General features: G+C 30.2%; 1 protein-coding gene across 1 annotated transcript; it reads right to left on the reverse strand.

The window, feature by feature from the left end:
• Positions 1–5,483: 5,483 nt before the first annotated feature.
• Positions 5,484–11,192, reverse strand: LOC111008018 (clast3-like protein). Its single transcript, XM_022280597.2, has 7 exons — positions 11,033–11,192; positions 8,352–8,517; positions 8,113–8,171; positions 7,582–7,700; positions 7,013–7,250; positions 6,813–6,924; positions 5,484–5,935 (listed from the first exon to the last, which is right to left on the reverse strand). Exons 1-7 carry the CDS (start codon positions 11,090–11,092, stop codon positions 5,856–5,858), a joined length of 834 nt encoding a protein of 277 aa, XP_022136289.2. The 5' UTR covers positions 11,093–11,192; the 3' UTR covers positions 5,484–5,855.
• Positions 11,193–26,113: the final 14,921 nt, after the last annotated feature.

The raw sequence follows: 26,113 nt of genomic DNA on the forward strand, positions 1-26,113 counted from the left end.
GTTTATATATATATATATATATATATATATATATATATATATATATATATTAATAAATGATGACAATAATCGGTTTAAAAAGTGATGATAATAATTAAATCATTAGTTTAAAAATGAGGTTTCATATAATCTAAAGAGCTTGCAAAAAAAAAAATAAACACTTGAAAGATTATGTATGGTCCTGTGGTTAAAAGTACTTATATGCTTTCTATGATTGAAGGTTATTTTTAGATGAGTTTTTTTCCAACGTTTTCTAATATTAGAAAGGACAACTAGAAAAAGAGATGAAAAAAAGTCGAGAAATGAAGAAGTGACGTCTAAACCCGTGAACAGGATCTATAATAGACACATTGATCCATGAATCCATACATCTCAATTGGAAAATATTGGTGAGAAATTTTTTCCAACAAGTGGTATCAGTGCCTAGGTTTTAGAGTCATGGGAGACAAATATCACACACATCATTACTATGAAGAGGTTCTGAAGTTCAATGGAGAGAATTCAGTTTTTGGAAGATGCAAGTAAAGGATCTTCTTACGTGCAAGAAGATACACAAAACTTTGGAGGAGAGACTAGCGGATATGACAGACAAAGCTTGGAATGAGATGGATGAGCAGGCCGTTGCAAATATCAGAATGACACTATCAATGGGGGTATGCAGTCTCGTGGCAAAAGAGACGACCGCAAAAGAGTTGTTGAAGGCCTTGCAAGACAGGTATGAAAAACCTTCTGCCAATACAAAAATATTTCTATGGACGAAGTATTTTAATATCCACATGGAGGAGGGAACCTCGAAGAATTCTCACATTAATGAGCTCACCGATATCTTGAACAAGTTTGAGTGTCAAGATTGAGGAAAATGTGAAGGCTATGAGGTTGTTGACATCTTTGCCTGATAGTTGGGAGACGATGAAGACCGCGGTGTCGAATTCGCTATGAGAAAATAGCTTGAAATTTTCAGTTATTTGTGATGCCGCCTTATCTGAGGAAGCCTGGAGAAAATTAGCGAAAATGTCTGCAATTACATTAGAGACAGAAATCGGGATTGAATCAGCTTTGGTAGCTCAGTTTAAGGGGAAGGGCAAGATGAAGTACAACGGGAAGCAGGAACATAGGAATAAGAGGGGTAGTGGGAGTTCCAGTGGAGAAATCGAATGTTTTTACTGCCATAAGAAGGGCCACTTCAAGAAATACTGCAGGAAGCTTAAAGAGGATCATGAAAATGAGAACACTTTACATTACATGTCAACGGAGGTGTTAGCTTGTATTGAAGGTAACACAACACCTGTAGACCGGTCATCAGAATGGGTAGTGGACAGTGCAGCTTCGGTGCATGTAAATTCAGACAGGAGTTGGTTCATGTCCTTTACTGCAGGAAATCATGGCGCAGTGAGGATGGGAAATGGGAGACTCTCCAAGATTAGAGGAATTGGGGATGTTCGTCTAACGACTGCGAGTGAGACTGAGTTAGTTTTGTCTCACACTATTAAAAAAGTTATTGTTTTCGCCATTTCATTTTATTTTTTATCTTATTTTTTTCTATTACAATTTCAACGCGACACTATACTCAATATATTTCTTAAAATGTAGCTATAACTTTATATTATAGGGTTTATGTTGTTTATAGAATTTGTGTAAAACATTTGCAAATGGAGACTAAAACAATCATCAAAATGAACGTTTTGATAGTAGGACAAAAATTAACAAAAGTTGAAAGTTCATTAAGGAAAATGAACATTCTAAAAATAGAAGGGTCAAACTGAATCAAAGCTAGGAACCAAAATAGTATTTTAACCCTCAATTCAAGTAAAAACAAGTGGAGTTTTGATGAGTTGGTGTAAAAAAGTTAAATTTATAAATTAAGATTTTACGGTGGATAGAAAATTTACAATACAAATTAGCTTAGGTTTTAGTCATTAAATTTACATAATGATTTTAAAATAAAATAATTAACGTTGAATTTATTTTTAAAATATCTCTTAAAAGGATGCTCTTGTATTTATAAGAATAAATACAAAAAAAAAAAAAGAACTACCATTAGCGTTGAATCTATCTAATCATGCACATATAGAACTACCATTTACAATAAAAAATAACTTTATTTAAAAAATACATAAATATTTGTTTTGAAAATAATTCCCATTGGTCCATTAGTTGGATTTATATAGTCTACGGAAAATAAGACGTGTCCAGCTGCAAATTTAAAAAATCACACGTGTTATATGAATTTAGAACACAATTATTTTTTATAAACAAAAAAAAAATTAATAACCAACACATACTTGATTATTCTGCACAATTAAAATAAAAATTATATTGTAATTTTTGTTTGTTTGTTTGAGTTGGAGATTTTAAATAAAGAGAAATCATGTGTATCTGACGAGATGAAACCCATATGAATGGGGCACCATGTTGCCCAAAATAATGTAGTTGGAAATTTAGTCATTATTAATGTTATCATTTTATAAAAATCTGTGTTTAGTTATGAGAATTATTATAATTTGATGAGACTTCTTTTTTTTTTTTTTTGTGGATAGTAATTATTCTAATTGAGGTAGATGTGGACACTCTTTGGCTTGGTTTGATTGTGGTATGGTTTGAATTTTTAATAATTAAGTCTGGACATTATTGATGATTTTTTTAATGGTAAAGTTTTTAAACTCCGACCAATTTCACTAATTTCAACATAAAAGTCATGAGTTCGAATTTTCATTCTATTTATTGATTTAAAATAAAGTTTAATCAATATTTTCACCTACATTTCTATAAAATTGAGACCTCAATATTCTTATAAATATTTAAAATCTTGGTTCTACTAAAAATATATATATATAAATAACTCTGTCATTGTTATCAGAGTCACCAAATTGCATTAAAATTTTCATCTAAATTAAGTTCAGAATAAGGTTTAACTAAAAATATAGGAACGAAAATAAAACTTCAAAAATTAAAAAAATATGGTAAGGTAGTGTAGGCGAAAAATATAATATAATTTTTAGATAATTGATGATGGATCTAGATTTCGGTGCTTTTTTTTTCTCTCTCTCTCTCTTCTCTTTTTCTTTTTGCTAGATTTTACATCCTTCTTGAATTATTGTCTTTTCAATATTAGGCTGGATAATAACAATAATTTGCAGATAGTCCAAAAAAATAACAATAAAAATTAGATCAACTCTCAGCTGGTAGGATATATCCTCAACTTTAGAGGTTTGAATTTGTACTTCTACATGTCGTTGAATTAAAAAAAAAAAAAAGTATATGGAGATTGAAAATGACATATTTTTGTTTCCTTTTGAAAATGACATAATTGAAACTATAATATTGTATTGAAAAGTTAAATGGCTCTAAAGATTTCCAAATCCAAATCTATTAATTAAAAGCCAGTTTTATATGAAATTATGATGATAAAAAACCAGGTAAATGCCAAATAATGTCATTAAAGTAATAGAAGTATAATTCCAAATGATTCTTAATTTTTATAATGAATAATATCTTGATTCTTCTCTTCCTTTTCTTTTTAATAAAAAGTTCAGACCATTTTTTACTTTATCATGGGAAAAGACTTTTGATATTTTTTTTTTATACATTTTATTGAATTTCAACTCTAATAAATTAAAAATGACTTCATTTAGGCTAAGCAACGAGTTTAGTCTCTCAACTTTTAGAGTTTAGTCTAATATGATTTAACTTTCAATGTTAAGTTTAATAGATCAGAACTTTTAAAAAGATGTATGGTATATCCTGAGCTTTCAATTTTGTATTTAATAGAACCTTAAAATTTGAAAGTATTTAATAAGTCATTTAAGTACAGTATTTAATAAGTCATTTAAGTACGCATCAGATATAAACCCAAAAGTTCATAAATCATATCACAATTTTTCAAAAACCCATTGTTAAAAGCGATAATAATTAGTCTAATTGTAGTCTAAAAGAAATACACACCCTATAGACCATGGTGAAAAAAAAGTTATTTGTGAGAAACCTCACTAAAGATGCCAATTAAAAAAATAAGTCGGATCGACCCATCCCAATGCTTAGAAAATGTACCCACGTCTCGCCGTATAATATGTATGTAATATATATTTATAATGTATATATCCAACATTGACAAACAAGTTGGTAAGGTATATTTATAATATACCTATTTAACATTTACAAACAAATTGTTAATATATTTATAGTGTACATTTAAATAAATTAAAATGAATAAAGAAGTTGATGAAAATGAAGCATATGTTTTTTTTAGTACATGTGGGGTGGGGAATGGAACTACACTCTCTTGATTGACATTTCCACTGAGCTATACTCACTTTGGCTGAAGTATATGTATTTACAGTATATAATCTATATTAAAATATATTTATAATGCACCTTCTATTCTTACGAATAATTTGTTCAATATATTATAAATATATAATGTACATTAAATATATTTATAATGAAGATATCTAATACAGGCATTTAATTGAAAATTAATTTATACACTTAAGCAATAACTTTCCATGATGGTTTATAATTAGAATAATTATAATAGAAACTTTGAAATAAAAAAAATCATAAAAATTAATTAAAACACGTGAAAGATTGAAGATTTATAAATTGAATATTCAAATCATAGTTAATAATTAACTAAATTAATATCATATTTGAAATAATAAATATTTATTGTTACATGGAAGGACAAAACAGACATGATAAAAATGTAAAATGTAAAATAAAAAAATAAAAATATCAATTTTTTAAAAAGTGCGACTATTTTATTAAGAAAAGTGTCTTTTTGAGACAATTTCTCAATTATATTTATCAAACACAACGTCGGGTGGCAGTACAATTGACTAACAAGAATTAACTTGAATAATTACACATATTTTTAGTCGGATTAAGCTTATTTATTTATAGATCTGTTGTCTTACTTTGGTTTTATCATTTCAAAAAAACTATTGGTTTTGAAAATTTAGAAAAATAAGAACATATTTTTAGAATTTTTTTTTTCTTTAAAAGTTTCTAATATTTGATTAAGAATTTAAAAAAGTATATTTATAAAAAGTAAATTTTTGAGTAAACATACTTATTTATCAAAACATAAAGTAGAAAAAGAAAAGATATTATAAATACTGAAATTGAAGATAATGAGCAAAACAGTCTCTAACTGTACTGCTAGGGGCAGTTTTTCATATGGGAATGTAAGATTTTTGTGGGATGAGCATCTAAATTCTTGAGTTTATTTAATAGGAATCGTGAGTTTATTTAATAGGAATATTGGTTACTCGAGCATGAGGCATACAAACAATTTTGGATGCTTTCAATAACTTGAATTTTTAAGATTCCCGTTAGATATTTAGATTCTCAAAAAATCAAGCGACTCTAAGTGGTTAAGAGCCTAAGAAATGTATACATTTCGTCTATATTACGCTAATTTTGCAACTAATACTTGAATATGGTTGTCTATTTTATTTTGAAACTACAAAATGGAAACCGGGACAGAAAAAATCTCCTTTAAAATGCTATAAAAAAGTTAAAGATTTCATCTCTATTATGCTAGTTTTGCAACTATCCCTCGAATATGGCTCAATCTGTGTCCATTCCTATTTTGAAACTACAGAATGGTAAACCAAACACAGTTTGTTTCAACATAAAAAAAAGTTCTCATTCAAGATGCATTAAGGTTAAATAGTTCATCAAACAGGGAGAAGCTTGCACCTGTACTGTAACAGAATGGATTCAGAGGTGCCTTTTCATGATTCTACTTTACACAACAATATCTTCCTCAACTGGGTCTTTCTGGCATTAGATTATCAAAATTGGCAAAGCGTTGATCGTCGTAGTTGTTGATCATTCATTATATCCATCCATGTCTAGAATATGGAGACATCTGGTGGTGGTCCATAAACAGACTTCCAAGAGAAGGGGATAAGCCACTTAATACCTTCGCCACCTGAATCGAAAGTCATAAGAAATAGGACAGAGGTTTCAAGTGTTACTTTTACAGTTGTACAGATTCCAGAAAAGTAAAATGAAAACTTTGAATGTACATTACGAAAACAGCTCTAGAGCCCATTAGTTATGATGAAATGGTTGGGGAGAAAATAAAAAATATTTGCTTATGTAAAAAGTGTAGGGAATGAGTATTGTTACACCCTTCCCAATATGGGAAGTTTGTTAGACAAAGAATGTATAGATAAGCGAGATACTTTGGGAATGTGAATCTTTCGCACATGCAAGGATACTTCGAAGTAATTGTTTATACATACACAAGGTGGAGATACTCTGGAGATGCCTTTAGATTTTATTTTTAAGAAATGGAGAACCTTATTTAAGAGAATATGAACAAACTATGTTCCTTCGTTCATCAAAGTATGTTCCCAGATTTCATGCGATCAAAATCTTCCCTAGGTTGAAGTCGAGCTAAACTCTACATATGAAGTCATAGGCCCATCCTCCTCATCTATGGGGCACTCGAGCAGAGGCTCAGACACACGTATCTAGACCGGGAGGAGCACCCCATAACAACTACTATCTTTCTACCTGTTTATTCTTTTCTCTTTTTTTCTTTTTCTTTTTTTGATTCCGTAAGTATTTGGGTCAGCTTGCCTGCACTTCGACTAATCTAATGGAATAACTGTCTGACTCTGCTACATTTTATTGCCAAGGTAATTTATAGGATATTAAATCCTAGGTAGATGGCCACCATAGTCTGAATTTATACAGAAAGGAAGAGACGTAGGGTTTGAACTTCTAATTTACCCTAAGACTAAACAGGTAGAAAGATATGTCAGTTGTGAAAATATTGGCAAGTGAAACTAAGGAATTACCAGGACTCAGACCGAGAAGTTTGCCTGTTGCCTCAGCCAAGTGGAAAGCATCAGGTATGTTGTCTCCTTCTGAACAATAGCATAATAAGCAGGTGACCTTTACACCTTTGGCCTTGACACCACAACAAACATAAGTGCCATTCTTGGGAAACAAATCTTGAATAAAAACAAAGTTTATAGTGATGTTTACAAAATTATACCTTCAAACAAGTGAAGAGAGAGGCAAATGGTAGACTTGGGAGGTAGTCTCCCTCCTCTAACCCCTCATCAAAAGGCAGGTCATTCTCCTCTGTAGCCTTGGCTTTAGTTAAAGTGGTAAGATGTTCCCATCGTGGCTGCGCTGGGTCATATTCCTGCACCCTTCTCCATCCCAGTTTTTCACAGTTGTCATCAGTTCCATCATCGCTGGTGCTAGAAAGATAATGTATCTGCGAACCACTGATATGCATCCGAAGGCCAAATTAACAACTATGGAATGACAGTTAATTGGTCAGCCTTGCTGTATGCAAGGAACAGGCAATGTAATTAAAATAGTTTACAAGTAACTTCTAAGCTAATAGATTTGGCAAACCATCCATTCAAAATATGCTTTACGGTCCTTAAACAGCTGTGACTAGGTTTAAATATTTATTGTAAGAGTTGCTTCAGTTTGTATACTAATCGCTTCATTGCACTTATGCGACTAAAAAGGTGGACTTAGCAACAAAATTAACCTTAAAAATTTTAAATGTACTGACCAAGATGTATTAAAGAGGTACCATATAAATACCTTGACGTATCAATTTGTTGCCACCTTCCAAAATCTAAACTAGAAAGCAGAACAACATGCTTCTTCCCACAAGCTGCAATAAAATCAACCAAGTTCTTTGCAAAATTTACCATTTTTCCCTGTTTCAACAACCATATATTCATTCAAATATTTTAAAATTGACACCACCAAAGCTAAGAAAAGGAATCAACAAACCAATGAGCAGTACTAACATCGACTCGATATAGCAGCAGAAAATGGATAACATAATAGACTAGTATATTTCTCTTGCTATGTGATCTCTCTGAAGTCTAAATTGGATTGGAGATACTGGAACTGCACTCTAAAAGTAGACTTACACTTTGAGATGATAGAAACATTATTCACGATAGGGTACAATACTCATTTTATGAATTTCTGCAGAGACTATCCACAGTTTTAGTCTCGTTGAAAGACATTATATACCCCCTTTTTAAGATAAGGCATTATATACCTCGCACATCGCCCTAATATTCAGGAATATGTAAATACCGCGGGGATATTAGAACTTGCCTTGATCACAGGTGACCTTTGCTGGATAAGGGTCAACGCATTAGATGTTGACTCATAAACTGAAAAAAAAATGGAAAAGAAAAGAAAAAGGTTAATGCATAAACTCATTCAAGCCTTCCTAGAAAAGCGTTACCAGAAGATAAAAAGAAGTTGATATTACACAGCTCGTGTTGAAAATTATAAATTCCAATACCACTTCAAGAAATTTGAATAATAAATTACTGTCAAGCAAGACAGACCTTCAAGAGGGAGGGCAAGCTCCCCATGAGGAAGTGGCTCGTAAGCATTGTTACCAACACAGGGCAGAACATAAGGATCATCAAAATAACCAATTCTCCCTGCTCTCATTGATGAAACCAACAGATCTACTGCTAACTGCCCCACATTCCCAATTGACAACGCTGGCTGAATGAATTGATAATCAAAACAAAGTACCCAATTTAGTTAGAGAACAAATTGATAGCCACCGGTTTCTTTTCCTTTTTTTGTTTCACGACCTTCTCATTCATATAATGAAAAAAAACAACAAATGGTCAAAGGAAACAAAACTCCTAAAAGGAGGAAAAGAAAGAAAACAAAAAGAAAATACAAAACTTTGAAGAAATTGATCACGGCATGCCGAGTTCAGAGGTCTTCCATAGTTTTTATATTATAAACAAAGAGAATAATATACAAAGCTATGCACATGCCTGTCAGATTGAGCAAGCATGACCAGTTTTAACAAAATTCAAATTCAAAGAGTTTTTTTTTTTTTTTCAATGAGAAAATTCACGAGGTTTCTAATTGTCAGTTTAGTTTATGCATTCACTCAAAAGGTTGCTTCCTTATAAGTTATAATGAACGTCCTAAGTGGCTTAACACAAATTTACATAAAAGAACTTGACTAGATATGCACTATGATGGGGTCCGAAAGGTCATGGCCAAAAAGAGGAAACTCTTGATTTCATATTTGCAGAACTTCGTGTATAAAGGTCATGATCAAGATGCTCTTGGTGAAAGTTCCTAACAACGAAAACAGAAAGTTGAAATTCAACACGTGCTCTATCGTCAAAGCACAGTTTGGCGAAACTTCCACTAAAAGTCCTCTCAGAATTTCAATAGTGTGCAAAATGAGTTTCAAAGATAAATTGTTGTAGGAAGTTAGGATTTGAACATTACCAACTTTGTAATTATATATCTTTTCACAGTTTCCCACTTCAACCTTGTTTGCATCATGATGGGGGAGTATAGAGAGGTTAGGAGTCATGTTATGTGACACCCTGTCCCTGTGTCTTAATGAATTGAGGAGACAGCAGAGGCAGTAAAATTTACTGCCAAAGGTTCTATGTCATGCACATACAATCTGCCGTATCTAAGACTTAAACAGGAATGACAATTATGGTTCTGAGGCTAATAGTTAATACAAGCATGATCGTAGTATAATAATGCTGAATACCCTAGTTTTCTACAAAACTAACATTGTGCTTTGTGTTCCTAAGTTGCATCTATGATCTTGTCCAATTCTGCAAGCTCTGACTTTCCCAATAGGCCAGGTCAGAATGAGATTGATGAACTGTGCAAAATTTGATATCAAATATATTATTGTAAAGTTGGAAGGTCTACCAACTCCACGCATCTGTTCTCTGGAAAAAAGTTCAGTTGAACTTTCTGCAACTTTCTATTTACTGAAAGAGTTACATCCAATTTTCAGAATTTTGATTCTTCGATTTATTTACAAAACTAATAAGCAGCTACTTATGTATTCAATAGAGCACTATTAGTTATATGGTATGTGGAAATAACAAAATGCACATCTGCCCAAACTCTCAAGATATCTAACTGGCCTCTATCAAAAGTTTCCTATTACCTCCAACTCATTTGCTATGCCCTTGCTTTTGCCTAGTTCTGCATGCCATGCCTGGAGAAGTGTGTGGCTGCTCTGTTAGCTCAAAACTTGAAAGGTAATACTTAATCCACCCTTCTCAACAGTGCATCCCATATTCCAGTTCCAGTGGAAAATCTGGCAATCCTGGCATGACATTTCCAGTCATCGAGGACTCAGGAGTATAACCAGCTTGTGACCATTCCTTATGGATTGGTCTTGACCACTCAGTATATGCTGTCATCCAGGCTGCCTCTTCTAGAACCTGCTCATGTGAGTTCTGTTAATCTACTGGTCAAGTTTCACGGGAAAGGGTCATGAAAGGAATGGTAGGACCCAACTCAAAGGGGGAAATTCACTAGGAGTTGTTTTGGGTGTGTGTATTTGGACGCTAAGTGCAATATTCCGGAATTTTCATGAATCATGGTTGTGTTTCAGTTATTCGCAGAAAAAGAGGCTACGGTCCTAACGTTCGGGCTCTCCACTTAACTTGGCTCTGAAGCTCTAATGCCAAAAACAAACTTATAGCCATTGGTTTCTCAGTTCGAAAATACAAACAAGGAAGAAGGGAAATGAATAATTGGCCAATGATCTCAGATTATCGAGCTCAGATAGCTGCTATTATCTATTTATACTATAAAGACAGAGAAATGCACACAAAGCTAAGCACATGCATTCGCAGGAATGGGCAACGACTGCAAGTAACGACGAATTGCAGAAACATTACAATCTTACTCGTAGTAGTGAGGAATATAAAGTAAATAATCCATCAAATCACGATACGGCACAAAGCCTCGCCCTTCTTCTGAGTCTCTATGAACAATTAGCAGTGAGCCAAAGGCAGGGGAAATGGCAAAATGAACAAAATAAAAGAAATGAGGAAAGTAGATTTCCGTTCTCTTTATAACTTCCACGTCCTTCGTAAGTATTCAGACCACCCAAAAATAATGCGACGCAAAAATCGTCTGCTAGATTGACTACTTGATAGGAAATGAAAACGAAAACGAAAACAAAAAGAAAAAAGAAAAAGCAGGAGCTCAGAGAAATTGTTGGACGAACCAGAACAAGAGTGGAGCATTGCTCGTGAATTTGCTTCCCTTCTTCAAGAAAAAATTCCATTATCGTAGAAAGCCACAAAATTCGGTGAGGCCGAACGCTGAATTTTGAGAATTTCGCAGTCTCCGTCGTGGAGGTTTTCTCGAGCTTGAAGAAGAAGAAAGAGGACGTGGACTTTGGGCCTGGAATTCGATAATCCGCAGCCCATTTAAAGTTATGGGCTTCATTTGAGATTTGGCCCAATTATTCTAAGGTGGGCTGCGTTGCTAATGATGTGTCGGAACAATCCAGGAGGTCCACGTCATCTCCGGCATTGGAGGGTAGAAATTTCAAATTAATTTGAATGGTATTTTTAATATTCTTTTATTTTCGTATTCTTTTATTTGTTTATTTTGTTTATTATTATTATTATTAATTTTTTAGTATTGTGGAGGAGATTCGAACTCACAATTTCTTAATTTGAGGTATATGTCAATTACCATGGAGCTATGCTCACTTTGACTTACTTGTTTATTAATAATGGATTACAATAGATAATTAAATAATTCTTAGCTGAGTAGCATACTAAACAGATCTCTATTTTAACAAAAGTATAAATTATAAAGATTTAACTCAGGATCTATAAATGGTCTATTGTATATTTATCCCTTGAATTTTTTTTTCTTTATTACGTTAATTCTTTATTGACATCAAATTGGTAAATCATTGCTTATTTTTATTAGTAGTTAATTCTAAACATGGTTGATTGACCAACGAAGATATTAACATAGTAAATCACTAATTATCCTATGGATTTGATATTTTTATCTTAAAATTTTACCATTCTGTAAAATCATAAAATCATTGGCGGCGAATTCGCGGGGAGGAGAGAACTTTTTGAAATTTTTATTTAGAAAGTGAATATTTTGAGAAAAATAGATAACATAAATGCCACAAAAAAATTTATATCCAAGATTTCATAGGAGAAAAGTTATAGAATTATGCAAGGTTAAATCAAAATCTTTGTGTCGCAATCTTTGTATGATATTCTTTCTTACCCCCACTAACTATTGACAAGGGCATTGAGGTTAATGTTGATGGCTGTAAAAAAAGTGGTGAAGCAATTATACACGTGTATTGTGATCTTGTAAATGGGTGAAAAAACATTGGTCCCACTTCTTTATAATTCCCTATCTCAGGTTAAAAAGGGTGAGTAGTGTACAATATTGATTGGGATGGCTTCTTATCTAAGGAATGCGATGTTCTCGACGTGGCAAGGTTTAAAAGGTTTGAGATCTAAGCTCGAGATCCAGGATCGATCGAAAAATAAAGGTAAGTTTAGTTGGTAATATGAGAATTCAATAAAAACATAATAAATTGAATCTCAATTTAAAAAATTATTGGAGGCGTAATATATTTGTAAATTGGTAGTTACGGCCAACTAAATGTTTAGGTTGAATCTAAGATAATATTTATTGATTTGTTAACATTTTTGTTATAAATTTTGTAGAATTGTTATGTTAGGTTAAAAATATTATTTTGGTCATTGCATTTTGAGCTTTGGTTCATTTTGGTCATGTACCGTTCATTTTGGTCTTTATAATTAGTTCATTTTAGTTTATGTACTTTCAAAATGTTCGATTTTGTTCCTGTACTTTTAAAAAGATATCATTTTATCTTCAGTCTCATTTTTTCTACCACAATTTCAAAATGACACTACACTCAATATTTTTTTATTAAAATGTAACTATGATTTTATAAAAGATTTACATTATGTGTAGAATTTGTTTTGAAATTTTGTAAATAGGTACCAAAATGATCACTTGTTAAAGTACAAGGATAAAAATGAACATTTTGAAAAAGTTTAAGGAATAAAATGAACCAAAGTTAGAAATACAAGGACCAAAATGAACCAAAACTCAAACTCAAACTCAAAGTACCATGATCAAAATAGTGTTTTAACTTGTATATTGTCCTTCACATGTTTTAATTTTAACAAAAATCAAATCACTTTATAAAATGAAATAATATATTTATCAAAGTTTTTATTGTTCTGATCTAATCCTGCATTTTAAAGTTTCAAATTTAAAATCCGTAAACACTTAAACCACAAAAATGTTTTTCCTTTCAAAATTTACAATATTTGGATCACATGATTGGAAAACAATTTTTAAAAACAAGCTAAATACATATTAATCTATTTGATTCAATAAATCTAAAAACAATAAACCAAATATAATCCAAATTTGCATATCGATATAATATATATATATATATATATATATATATTTATTTATTTATTTAGTGGCTTGCATTTCTCCATCTTTTATGTTCAACAATCTTTCTAAGCCCTCTATATATAGTTGTTTTGTTTAGATGGGTTGGATGCATATATTTCTCATTTTTACAGGGAAAAAAAAGTCGTATAACAATTATTCCAACACACCCATGTTTTTCCTCCAACATGCCCATACTTCACTAACAAAAGAATCCAAACCCACCAACAAAACAACATTTTTACAAAAACTTTCAAAACCCCACAATATTTCACCCAAAAATTAAAGGAAAAAAAAAACCCCCATCAACCAAAATCAAGTTGGGAAAAGTTGAGCTTTATTAGACACCCAAAACCAAAACTTTTCCCTTGGCCTTTCTCTCTATTAGGGTTTGATCTTATTATTAGAGAGCAACCACTGCCATTTGCTGATAATCAAGAAGCCCTTCAAAAGCTCGTTCAATTCTCCATCTCTTGACTACTGTCATTTTCCCCAAGAAACAGAGAGAGGGATGGCTAATTGTTTTCTTCCCCTTGGTATTTAGCGCCCTTACATTTTGAAAACCCTAATCCAAAGCCAAGTGTAAAAGCACTAACAATGGCTGCCACTGCTACCTCTTCTCTCCATTTTCCCCATTGGTTTATAATCCTTCAAATATCTCTTCACACTTTAAAATTTTCTTCATTTTTATTTTCCAGTTGTAGAGCAGCAGGGTAGCCAAGCCAAGTGTTTGGCATTGTATGGGCCATTTTCAGGGAAAATTCCAGAGAGTAGTGATTGAGTGTGTTTTCTCTAGAGAAAGGGAAGTATCAGATGCCTTCCACAAACAACAAAAACTAAAGCTTGGAAAATGATTTCACCTATACCCAAAAGTGGCCATTGTTTTCAACTACAACTTTGTGGGTTAAAAACACTTTGGATATTATTTCCTATATCTATGGTGGGACAATGAAAATAAATATATATGGCTTTTTATATATATCTTTGAAAATTTTACTCTCTCCCTCTTTTTTGTTCTTCTTTTACTTCCTTTAAGGTTTTTCTTTTCTTTTGAATTAAGGAAAGGGGAAAAGAAAGTAATATTTTGGTGTTGGTATCCAATGTAATGTAAAAACTATGAGATTTTTGTTTGAGTTCAGCAACCGAGGTAAATGCTACCACAAGATTCAAGACCGTGTTGTTGATGCAGGATTGTGTGGAGCTACCTAAGATCTGCCACGTGGCAGCAAGGACGAACTAGTGAGGTGCGACCTTAAGCAAGAGGGACCTGCAAAAGGAACAAACACTCCAACGCTCAAGTTAGAAAAAACGCGAGCCACAATAAGTCATTCTCGGAGCAGAATTGCGTATCTGAACACAGAGGGGAGAAGAGTCCTTTTTATAGGTAGTGGGGGGACAAAGCCGTTGGAACGGCTCCGACCGGCAGTTATAGCTGTCGGGGCCCCAGGTCGATTTTACGGAACTTAGGCGAAACTCCCAAATTCTAGTCTCTGGTTCAGTTCTGGGTGCAGGTCGGCCTTTTCCCTTAGCTTCATTTGACCATTCTTGATGATACCCAACTAAGCTGTCGGGTCGTCCACATGTCATGTGGTATTTTTCCATCCAACTCTTGCCACACTATGACATTCCTTAGGGAACTTGTTACATTTTATTTTTTTATTTTCTGTTTTAGAAAATTGAGCTCATAACCATATTTCTACCGATGTGTTTCTAGTTTTATTATCTCTCTCAGAAATATATACATATATATAGAGGTACATATTTACAGAATTTAAAGCTGGAAAATTTTTCAATGTTAAATTGTGTGTCAACGTTTGTTTTTTCATCCAATATTCGAGTGTGCTTTAATTATGAAGATAAAATATAATTTTTTAAGGGTTTGTGAGGATGAAAATGAAACACATGAGCTTATGAAAAATAAGTGTTGTAATCACTTGTTGGGAATGAAAATATATATTTGTGTAGGGTCATTTTCGTTCTCGTATTAATGATGTCAACATTAATTTTATTTTTCATGCATGTCTGCCACATTGTGTGTAATGATACAAGACAAGTTTAAGAACGCAATATTTTTTTATGATCATTAATTTTATAATTCATGAACGGTTGTACAAAATTTTGTTTTTCAAAAGTTGATGCTTCACATCTATAGAAAGAAAAAAAAAAGTAATTAATCGTACATAAAAAATACCAAATGATTTTGAAAGTTTGACTATTTGGAAAAAGAAACCTAAAACTAACATAAAACACACACAAAAAAAAGGCTAAGAATTTGTGCACAGCGTCATTAATGTTTGACAATATATATATATATATATTTTTTTTTGGGGCAATACTTTGGATCTTCTTGAAAGATCCCAATCCTCTTTATTTGTGTGCATAGGAATTAATGGCTCTTTTCTTGAATTTTAAAAGTGATTTTAATTTATTAAAATGCTTTGCAAGTTGTTCTTATATATGATGCTTCACTATATATTTGTAAGTTCAAAATCACTGTAAGATTAAAAAAAAAAAGTGTATTTGAAGACATTTTTTATGTATTTTTAGAATCAGTATTTTTAGCAAAAATATTTAATTATAGTAAAAATAATTTTGATAATTATACTCTCAAAAGTTAAAAGTGTTTTCTAATTAAATGTTTCTTGGTCAAGCATTCGACGAAAGAGAAGTGCTTTGGACCTGATAAAAAGTGTTTTAGTCACGCCAAAAACACCTCTCAACCATACTCCTATAGTATTTTGAAATGACTTCAAGAACGGGTGCTGAAATAACTTTTTTTCATCGTCAATGAAAATACACTTACATAGGCAATGCGTGTTCCAATTACCACCAGAAATCAAATATTCTATCATATTTTTAAAGTTTGAGGATGAAAATGGTACACATAATCTTACGAAATAAATATTCTAATTAGTCATGAGACACCGAAAAATAGTTTGTTTTTACACATCATTTTCATTTTTCATCATGCATTGATGTTAACGTTTATTTTTCATGTCTACCACATTGTGTGCATAACGATTCAAGACAAGTTCAAAGATACAACTTTTTGTCCTTGTATCAACAACTTTATTATTCTATCGAAAAAAGAACGGTAGTACAATTTTCCATTTTTAAAAAAATTGATACTTCAACATCTCAAAAGTAATCTTTTTTAGTACAATTTGTGGGGCGGAGATTCAAACTCACAATCTTTTAGTCCAAAGTAGATACTTTAACCAGTTGAACTAGATAAACACTTTTCAGTGAATTAAACTTTTTTTTTTTCAGAATACACTCTTAATTCACTCTAAGTAAGCAATCTTGAATATAGATATATATTACAAATATCATTAAATTTTCTAAGAAAAGAAAAAGGATTGAGAGAGATGTTTCATTAATATAAATTTATAACTCAACTTGCATAATACGTCCAATTGATTTAAAGTTCTTATATCTAGAGTTCAAATTCTTCACTTTGGTCACTGAAAAGAGTGGAGATGAAAGATACTTAGTAAGTGACGACGTGTTCTAATTATCACCCAACAAAATTCGAAACCAAGAATTTTTACTTATGGAAATAAACGACTTTCATTATTTGCTTCAAAGTTTGTGAGGACGAAAATTTTACACATGAGCTTACAAAAAACAAATGTTCTTTATCACTTATGAGAATAAATGTAAGTTCGTGTATGGTCGTTTTCATCATGTGTATGACGATGTTAACATTTACTTTTCATGTCTACCACATTATGTATACGAGACTTACTTTGAGACTATTATAATTAAGAGATGCGTTTTTTTTTTGTCATTTTTATCCACAACTTTATTTATGATTCTATTAATGAAAAAAGAACAAGTTGTACCAAAGTTTTATTTTTCTAAAAGAGGACACTTCACATCTATAGAGCAAAAAGCAATTGATAGTAAAATGATATAAAAATATCAAATGGTTTTTAAAATTTGACTACTTAAAATAAGAAGGAACCCTAGAAATTGTTGGAGCTTTGTTGAATATTTACGAATTTAACACCCTGAAATTAAATTCGTAACTATAATTCACATATACGTTCTGAATCTCTTTTTACATGTTGTTTATCAATTGTTTTAATTGTTATGTTTCTTCATTTTATTGAAATTGAAGTTATATCTTTAAATAATGAGTTTTTTCTTTTTATTTTGTTAAAGTTTCAACGTTACACATTTGTAACTTTATTTGTATTAAGAACTTGTGAGATGTTACTTGTTTTGGACAACTATATATAGTTGTTGTTTTGCTTCATTTTGAGATATCCAAGCATACCATTGAGTTTTTCCTCTTGTTTATGTTGGGAGCAAGTATCTAAGAGTTCTGCCAGATACAAGTAGTTCGAGGTTGTTGTTCTACTGGAGTTAGTCGTTGTATCCTGCTGAGACGATCGCTGTAGTCTGCTAGCAACTTGTGCAGAGCGAATAATTGTCTTCAGGTTAGCGCTATTGTAGCGTGTCTCGACTATATTTCGTAAAGTTTTTATGTTCATCAAGCTGTCAAGATCTATAATTGTTTGTAGCCAGTTACGTTGTAAATTGTTGCTAGTATTATTAGTTTACATATACAACGTGTATTTACCCAACAAGAATTACATAACACTCAAGAAACGAAAGGCTAATAATTTGCGTACTATGACATTTATAAGAGGGGTCATTACATGTTTGCTCGTGCCCACAAAAATATCGTCCTCAATTGGTTGCATATTCGTATCTTCGCAAAAGATCTCATCTTTTTCTTTATGTGTTTGGGAATTAGTCGGTCTCTTTTCGACATATAAGCCTTCACTCCGAGGGAAACCCCCACCCAAAAAGTCAAGAATGAAGAAGTGACGTCCAAGCCCTCGATCACCAAGTCGACTTCATCCACTTGGAAGAATACAACCCCAACCAACTAGCTTTCCGAGTTCGACCCCACTACCACAAAGATCATTGTCCTGCCACCACTCCTTTGACTAAGTAAAATGGAGCAAATTCGATTGAACATCAGGGAGATGAGGGAAAATAATACCATGATCCGATCCTACAACTATTTTAACCCCTTTACTAAGTTTTTTTCGTGGTTGAAATACATATTAATAAGTATATATAAATAGGTCAGCATGAGCATAGTTTAACGATAATTGACATGTAATCCTTTCTTTGAGGTCAGAGATGAAATCTCTCGTATCTCTAAATTACCGTACTAATATATATATAAACGATGGTAAGGGTTACTTTTCAAATTTTTATCAAGAAAAAACACACTTAATACTTAATTAATGTTTTTTCTTGTTCAAATAAGCAACGTAAATTCTTTTTAAAATATTTACTCATATACCCATCTTGTAGAAACAATAATAAAAATGACGATTTCACTCGTAATTAAAAATACACCCAATTCATTTGAAGATTTCATCTAGAGAGTAAAAATTCGAACTCACAAATTTTTGGTTGGAGATAGATGTTTTGACTGGTTGACTTAGATTCAGATGGACACTTTTACTCACATTTTTGCCACAGAGAGGGGAGACGATGATAATATTGATATATATTTATATCATATCATATAATATGAATGTTTATTTATGTCACAACTACATTTCCAGTCAACCCCATCTTGTATTTAAGATTTATTAAATATGTAAAACTATATTGAAAAACACACACTTGTCACAAAATTAAACCTAGAATAATATTTTTGCATAAGCAAATATTTCTTGCTTCTCAAACACTTAACAAAAGCAAACTTTGCCATATTGTAAGGGTTTTTAATTAATTAATATACAAAACAGACATCCATTTGCTTTGCTCCCCATTTTCCAACTGTTCTTCTATCCTCTTTTTTTTTAAATTTAGAAAATATAAATAAAAAGGCCAAATCTTCAAACAAAGAATGTAATAATTAATATTCTTTTTGTGGCTACACCAAAGACAAAGAAGCGACGGTTTTGTTTATTTAATTTGTTTGGAAACGTGTTTGCAACTTAGTAAACCAAACTGTCCATAAAATCGTATCACTTTTTGACTATAGTTTAATTAATTAATTAATTATGTGTTTCTTTACCAAAAAGGAAAAAAAAAAAGCAATAATATTATGTAATCGGTTTTGCCACCTGTTGAGATCTCAAATCAATTAGAATATTGATTTGTTAGACCAACGTATAATTCTTTAAGCTTAACATTAATAGGGTTGTTTTATTTTACATATTTGTTATTTACGTCGTAAGAAAAAGAAATTAATAATGGGTGTTCATATAGGTAACAAAACAAAATGGATTAAAGATAATTTCTACCAAAATTGAAACTTTTAAAATCGTATCAACTAAATTATCTAAATTGTAGGAACTAAATTGAAATTTTTAAACTACGGAGATTAACTTAAAATTTAATCTAAATTATTAAGATGAAATATCTAATTTTAAGATTAAAAACATGAAAAATTGTGACATTTTTAAAATGTGAATTAAATTTATGCCATGCGGCAAAATTTTTTAAATAAGGAAGGACGACGAGATCTTTTTCATTTTACTCCAACATTTGTTTTCTTTTTTTTCTATTCTTTTTACCTAACTATTGGCTCGCAAAAGATTACGTCTGCTTATTTTACATTTTAAATATATTAATTAAAGACGGTTGACCGGTAAGGATTTTGCTTTCACTTTTTCGTTTTAAGAAATCCTTTCTTCTTTTTTTTTTTTCTTTTTTGATTCTAGTCTTCTAGAATCCTTTTTCAGAAACATTTATTTAGTTTTTAAAAAGTTAAAAATGTATAATTTAGTTTGGGATATTTTTTTAGAACCAGTAAATTATTGGTAGATTAAAATAATAGCAATTAGTATTCTTATTTTATGTGATAATTAGTTGTTTGAAGAAAACAATCAATGATTAATTTAAATATAGATGATCTATATTGTCAACCAAAAGTTGAGAGTTGAATCTTCATCATACATATTTTTTTAAGTAATTACTTATACATTTGTATTTTAATCTTGTTATATTTGTAATTATCATTTAGCGACTATTTTTCTAACATTTTATTTAAATTATACTAATTTTTTATTATTTTATTTAATTAGTAAACAACCATAATTTTAGAAACATAAAATGAAACAAAACCTCTCCTATGAATTAAAATATATGTCAATGTAACTGTAAATGGGAGGGTTTGACATCAATATTAAAAGACTAATTAATATCTCTAATTTTAAATATCCATGAAATATTTTTTTAAAAATTATCAATTAGTTACCACTATGAATGTGTGATTTACTAATAGATGTATAATTTTACTTTCTTAGAAAGTGGAATTAACTTTAATTATTCTTTTAAGATAATTTTTATAAAATTGTTATTTTATAATAATATTGATGAATATCGATATTTTAATCCTTGCTCCTATCTAATTATCTTAAAAATAAAAGAAAAGAAGATTCCCATAAAAATTTATCCAAATGGTAAGAAAAAAGAACATAGTTCTATAAAGATTATTCTCTAAAGGGTATTGTTGATTCATTCAATATACCCCAATTAGAAAAAGAGGAGAAATTTCAAACAATCTTAAATTGCAAAATGTTGAAAACATTATTTTATTTTAGTTGCACATTATACATATTTGAATTGAAACATCTCTCAATATGGTTCTGCCACGTGTCACATAAAGGAGAGGATGGGGTGGGTCGGGTGCATAGTTATCCCCTCTTGAGTACTTTCTACAATAAAGACTAGTCATCTACTTTAGACTACCCATCTGACACGTCAGCAATACTAATTTTCTTTTTTTCTTATCAAATTTCTTTAGTGGAAGAGGTGGTCACTATTATTGGTTTGATTTTTTTTCCAAAGATAAAATATATATTGCACAAGAAAATTCATCTTACAGCCTGATATCAAGACACAAAAGGAATAAAAAGATGTATAAATAAATATTGCAAGTACACGAAAAAGAAATGTAACAATATAACTAAAGCAGACAAACAACAACATAGACACCGAAACCAGAAAATTAAAATATAACAATCCACTTATGAAAATAAATTTCAAGAAAATCCTATAAATAGTCAGAATTTATAATGAACATTATCTAGCTAGTGATAGCAAGAGCAAAAACATCACTCTAAACAAGATGTAAAAATAACTACCAAAGATACTCCTATAAATTGTGAAATTAAATTCTCTTAAAAAATGATATATAAAAGCAATCCGAGCAATATTCCATATTTTACATCTAGGTAAGTATAACTAATATGACAGATTTATACTAACTTTTCTTTTATATCCTATAGAAAAATATGATGCGAAGAATCTTTCCATACAACATTTACCTCGATTTAAGGAGATCTGTGGATTTTTATTTAAACTAAATTAAATTTATCATTTTATTTATTCATATAATTTGATTCAAATCCCTAATATCACAGATCTAATTGATGTATAATCAAAATTGTCTCTCGTCATTTTATAAATTACGAAGTTAACTTTATCCCAAGGTTAATTTCTCAAAAAATATATTGCTTTCTTTTTACCTGAATAAAGATTTAGCGTAAACTTATATGTCACGCAACTAAGAGATAAAGTAGGAGTCTCGGTAGCTCTAGTCTCTTAGGAACAATTTCACTCATTTAAGATAATTTAATTAAACTTACCATTAAAGATACCTATTAATGTCTGTTACTTTATATCTCATATTTTCCCCCGGACGGTACAACTTACAAGTGAGGTGGCGAAATCTAATTCCCTAACATAATCTTAAATTAATTGTATTTTGTCAATTAAGTCACCGCTAATAAACTAAAAGGTTTAAATACTATTTTTGACTGTCTAATTTTAGCTTTGAGTTTATTTTGGTGGGTGTACTTTCAACCATTTATTTTGTTCATGTACTATCAACTTTGATTCATTTTATTAGTCTGTATACTTGTAAAATATTTAAGACCATTTTTATCTTTATTTTCTTAATTTTAACATTAATTTTATATACAATGGAAATTTTATGGCTACATTTCAAGAAAATTTGTACGTGAAATGTCATGTTAAAATTGTAACCAAAAGAAATTGGATAAAAATAAGATGAACACTTTTTAAAATTACATAGACGAGAAGGGACATGTAGAAAGTATACAGGGACTAGACTAAAATTATCACTTTGAGAGTAAAAAATCAAAATAATCAAAATTAAAATTACAAAAACCAAAATAATATTTAAGGCTAAATTAAAATTTATTGAATATAGACCAAACTAATTTGATGATAAGTATTTCGAATATTAACTAGTTAAAACTTTTATCAATTGAGTTAGCGTTTCCATGAGAGGCAAACAAATCAAATTAAAGAATGAGTAGATATATTATTGGACCGAGCATAATTCAACCATTAATCTTTATGAAATAATTTTAAATATATATTCAAATTGGTTGGTACCAAATTGAAATTTTTGGTGCTAGGGTTAAATTAATGGCAAGAAGCACTTTTAGAAACTATGTAATTTTAATTAAATATGCCAATTTAACACTTTTTTCACACACCAGCTGTACCTCATTTGTATTAAATAATATAATCTCTATATTTAATGTGTGACATTTGGGTATGTCTTGTTTTTGCCACCTAATTTTTGCTATGGAACTTGGCCTAAAAAAAAGTACAAGACATAAATTATTAATTAATAATATCTCTCTCTCCTAAAAAAAGTAGAATTTTATTGCTTAATTAATTAAATTTACTTCATATGTACATTTGTAAACATATACAATTTTTCTATATATTCTATTGGTGCCCTTTATCAGATATTTTTGTAGGATTTAGATACTTGTATCATAAATTATTGTCTTTATACAATTTTTAAAATATTAAGTACTTTCTATAATATTTTGAGGAATCTTTAATATGATTTTCTTTTTGTTGATATTGATATGGTTAGCCAACTGATCAATAAAAAATTAAGAGACAACATTTTATATATTGTTATTTATTTCTAACTAAATTAATAGTATTCTAGAATAGGTTTTGAGCTCAAAAAATATAATAACGAGAATTTTACGTAAATTACATATTTGAACGTACAAAAAAAAGTTTGAAATTTTAAAAAGTAACATAATTGAAATTAAACTTAAACTCAAATTAATATAAACTACACTACAAAAATTACGTTTACACTGTATTTGAAAAAATGGTGATATTTTTTGGAATACGTATTAAATTTATGCTATAAATTGAAATTTTTCTAAAATAAAATATTAACTAATTATATAGCTTAATATTATTATGGTGGAGATATAGCATATTACCAAGAGTATTGATTTTTTTTTCTTTAATTGAAGGGCTTAACTTATTTTTGGTTGAACTAAAATAATAATAATAATAAATTTTAAAAAAATATATAAAATTATTTGTTGAATTGATAAAATTGTAGTAAGTGACAAAAGTTATATTGTAATATTCAGTGGACGTGAATTTAAAAATACAAAAATAGTATGTGATTTTAGTTAAACAAAAACGTATCATTTCGTAACTTTTTTTTTTTTTTTTTTGCAAAGGATAACCATTTTATTTTCTGTCTTTAATTATCAAACATGCACTAATTATTATAACTGTAATCTCCATTTGAATATACAATTTACTAATCTAATATAATTTAGACAAAACTATCATACTTTTTCAAAATACCATAAAACCAATCTATATTTCATTTTTTTTAAATAAAAAAAAACGCCAACCCTCATAACCTTGCCATCTATCACTTCACTGACCAACAACAATAAAAGGAAATTTTAAAATGAAATTTTAATATTTTTGTAAAAGAAATTAGCGAACTATAACATTTTTTTAAGAATTATAAATAATCAATTAATAGCATATTTTATTTTATATAAATAGTAATTCTTTTGATTATTACCTTTTTCTTTTTTAATAAATTTTGATTATTAACTTAAATATTGATTAACTATAATCTTAAGTATCATTAATACATAGTCAACAAGAACATAATTCAGTAATTAAGACATCTTACTCTTCCTATTGAGATCTAAAGTTCAATTCATCATTCTTACATTTATTGCACTCAAAGAAATTAGGAAAAAAAATCTATCACTCTAATTTTAATACATAGTCTACCGATTCTCATTTTTATTATTTAATAATATATTTTTTTTCCAAACTATGTAACTGTTTTTTTTTTCTTTATAATCTGAAAAGTGGATTAGATTATCAAATGACATCTTCCTAAATTAAGGAAAACAAAAAAAAAAGGTTACGATCAAATTTCAATCATTAAAAAGATGAGAAGAAAACAAAGAACAGGAGAAAAGAATTCGTAAGAGGAGATAAAAAGTGGGGCCCACAGGAGATGCCAGGTGTCAGGCGGTAGGATGAATTATCCTCAATCATTATAGAACCAGTCCCGTATCATTGAACCTCTCCAGACAGATCCGTCATGATGACGCACAACACCACGTAAGGCGACGTGGAGGGAACCGATTGGCCCGGATGATTCCAACAAGGACACGTGGCGCGCGAGGGGATATGGATTATTTGGAAGGTAGCCGGAGATGGAGATTTGTGGGTGACGTGGCAACTGCGGCGGCGCGTGGGGGCGGTGGCGCTCGAATTAAGGAGGCGTTGACGTTCGTTTATTCGTTAGATGAAGTGAACCGGCGTTTGGGAGAGAGAGAGAGAGAGAGAGAGAGAGAGTCGTGGGGGAAAAAGTGAAGGTTATGGGTCACCTACCCACGTGACTTTTTAAACTCATTTATGGGTGAATTTGACTATTTCATAACTCCAATTACTTCCCAATATTCATAAACTTGTGTCGAAACATATCAGAAAATAAAAATGTGTCAAAAAAAAGTTATATATAAAAAAGGTTTAAATACTATTACATGTATTTTAATTTTTATATTTTTAAAACGTTTACTTTGGTTATTATTTTTGTTTTAGTATCTGTACTTTTAAAAATAACCAATTTGATCTATGTTTATAAAATTTTATGTACGAGGAAAATTCTTGTAATACTAATTTAGTCGGTAAGTGTAATGCTAGAATTATGATAAAAATAAAAATAAATGGACTAAATTCAACGTTTGGGAGTACATGAATTAAAATGAATAAAAATTGAAAATATATGATCCAAAATGAATGTTTTAAAAATATAGGTACTAAAATGACCATCGAGGTTGATAACATCTCAGGACTTTTTATTTTTTTGTTTTCTAAAAAAATCATAAATTTGACATTTTTTTTCTCATCTCTGAGAATTCTCTTTTTCCTTTTGAATTCAAATTAGCTAGTGTAGTGTTTTTTTTATTTTCTTTTTTTATAAAGCATCAAATTTGCATTATATCACACCAACGAACGTAAAATTAGTTCAACTAGTCAAGGAAATTATCTCTGACTTAAAAGATAATGAGTCTGAATTCCTATATGTGTTGTTGAATTTAAAAGAAAAAAAAGGTTGGGCTTCTTTTAGAGAAAAATAAATAAATTGCACTATTTATATGTAAGATCTAAAATTTTGCTACCATACGAAGAAATGCATATTCTTGTTTTGTTTTGTCAGAAAAAAGTTTTTTAGTATAATATGTAGGGGTGGAAGATCGAACTCACGATCTCTTAACTCGAGATATATATTAATTACTGTTGAGTTATGTTCACATAAGGAGAGAGAATTTAACTATTGGTATTTGCACGAAACAAAATACTTAGAGATTTGATAGTTTCGTACAAATTTCGTCCTCACCCCCAATATTTTTAAAAATTCAAAGATATAGTAGGTAAAATTTTACCCCTCTTTGAAAGAAAATTTTGCTCTACCTCTGTGAACATTAGTGATTGTTTACATGATTGCATTCAC

The sequence above is a fragment of the Momordica charantia genome (genome assembly GCF_013281855.1).
Source record: "Momordica charantia cultivar OHB3-1 chromosome 4 unlocalized genomic scaffold, Mcharantia_2.0 BLBB01000004.1, whole genome shotgun sequence".
NCBI lineage: Eukaryota > Viridiplantae > Streptophyta > Magnoliopsida > Cucurbitales > Cucurbitaceae > Momordica > Momordica charantia.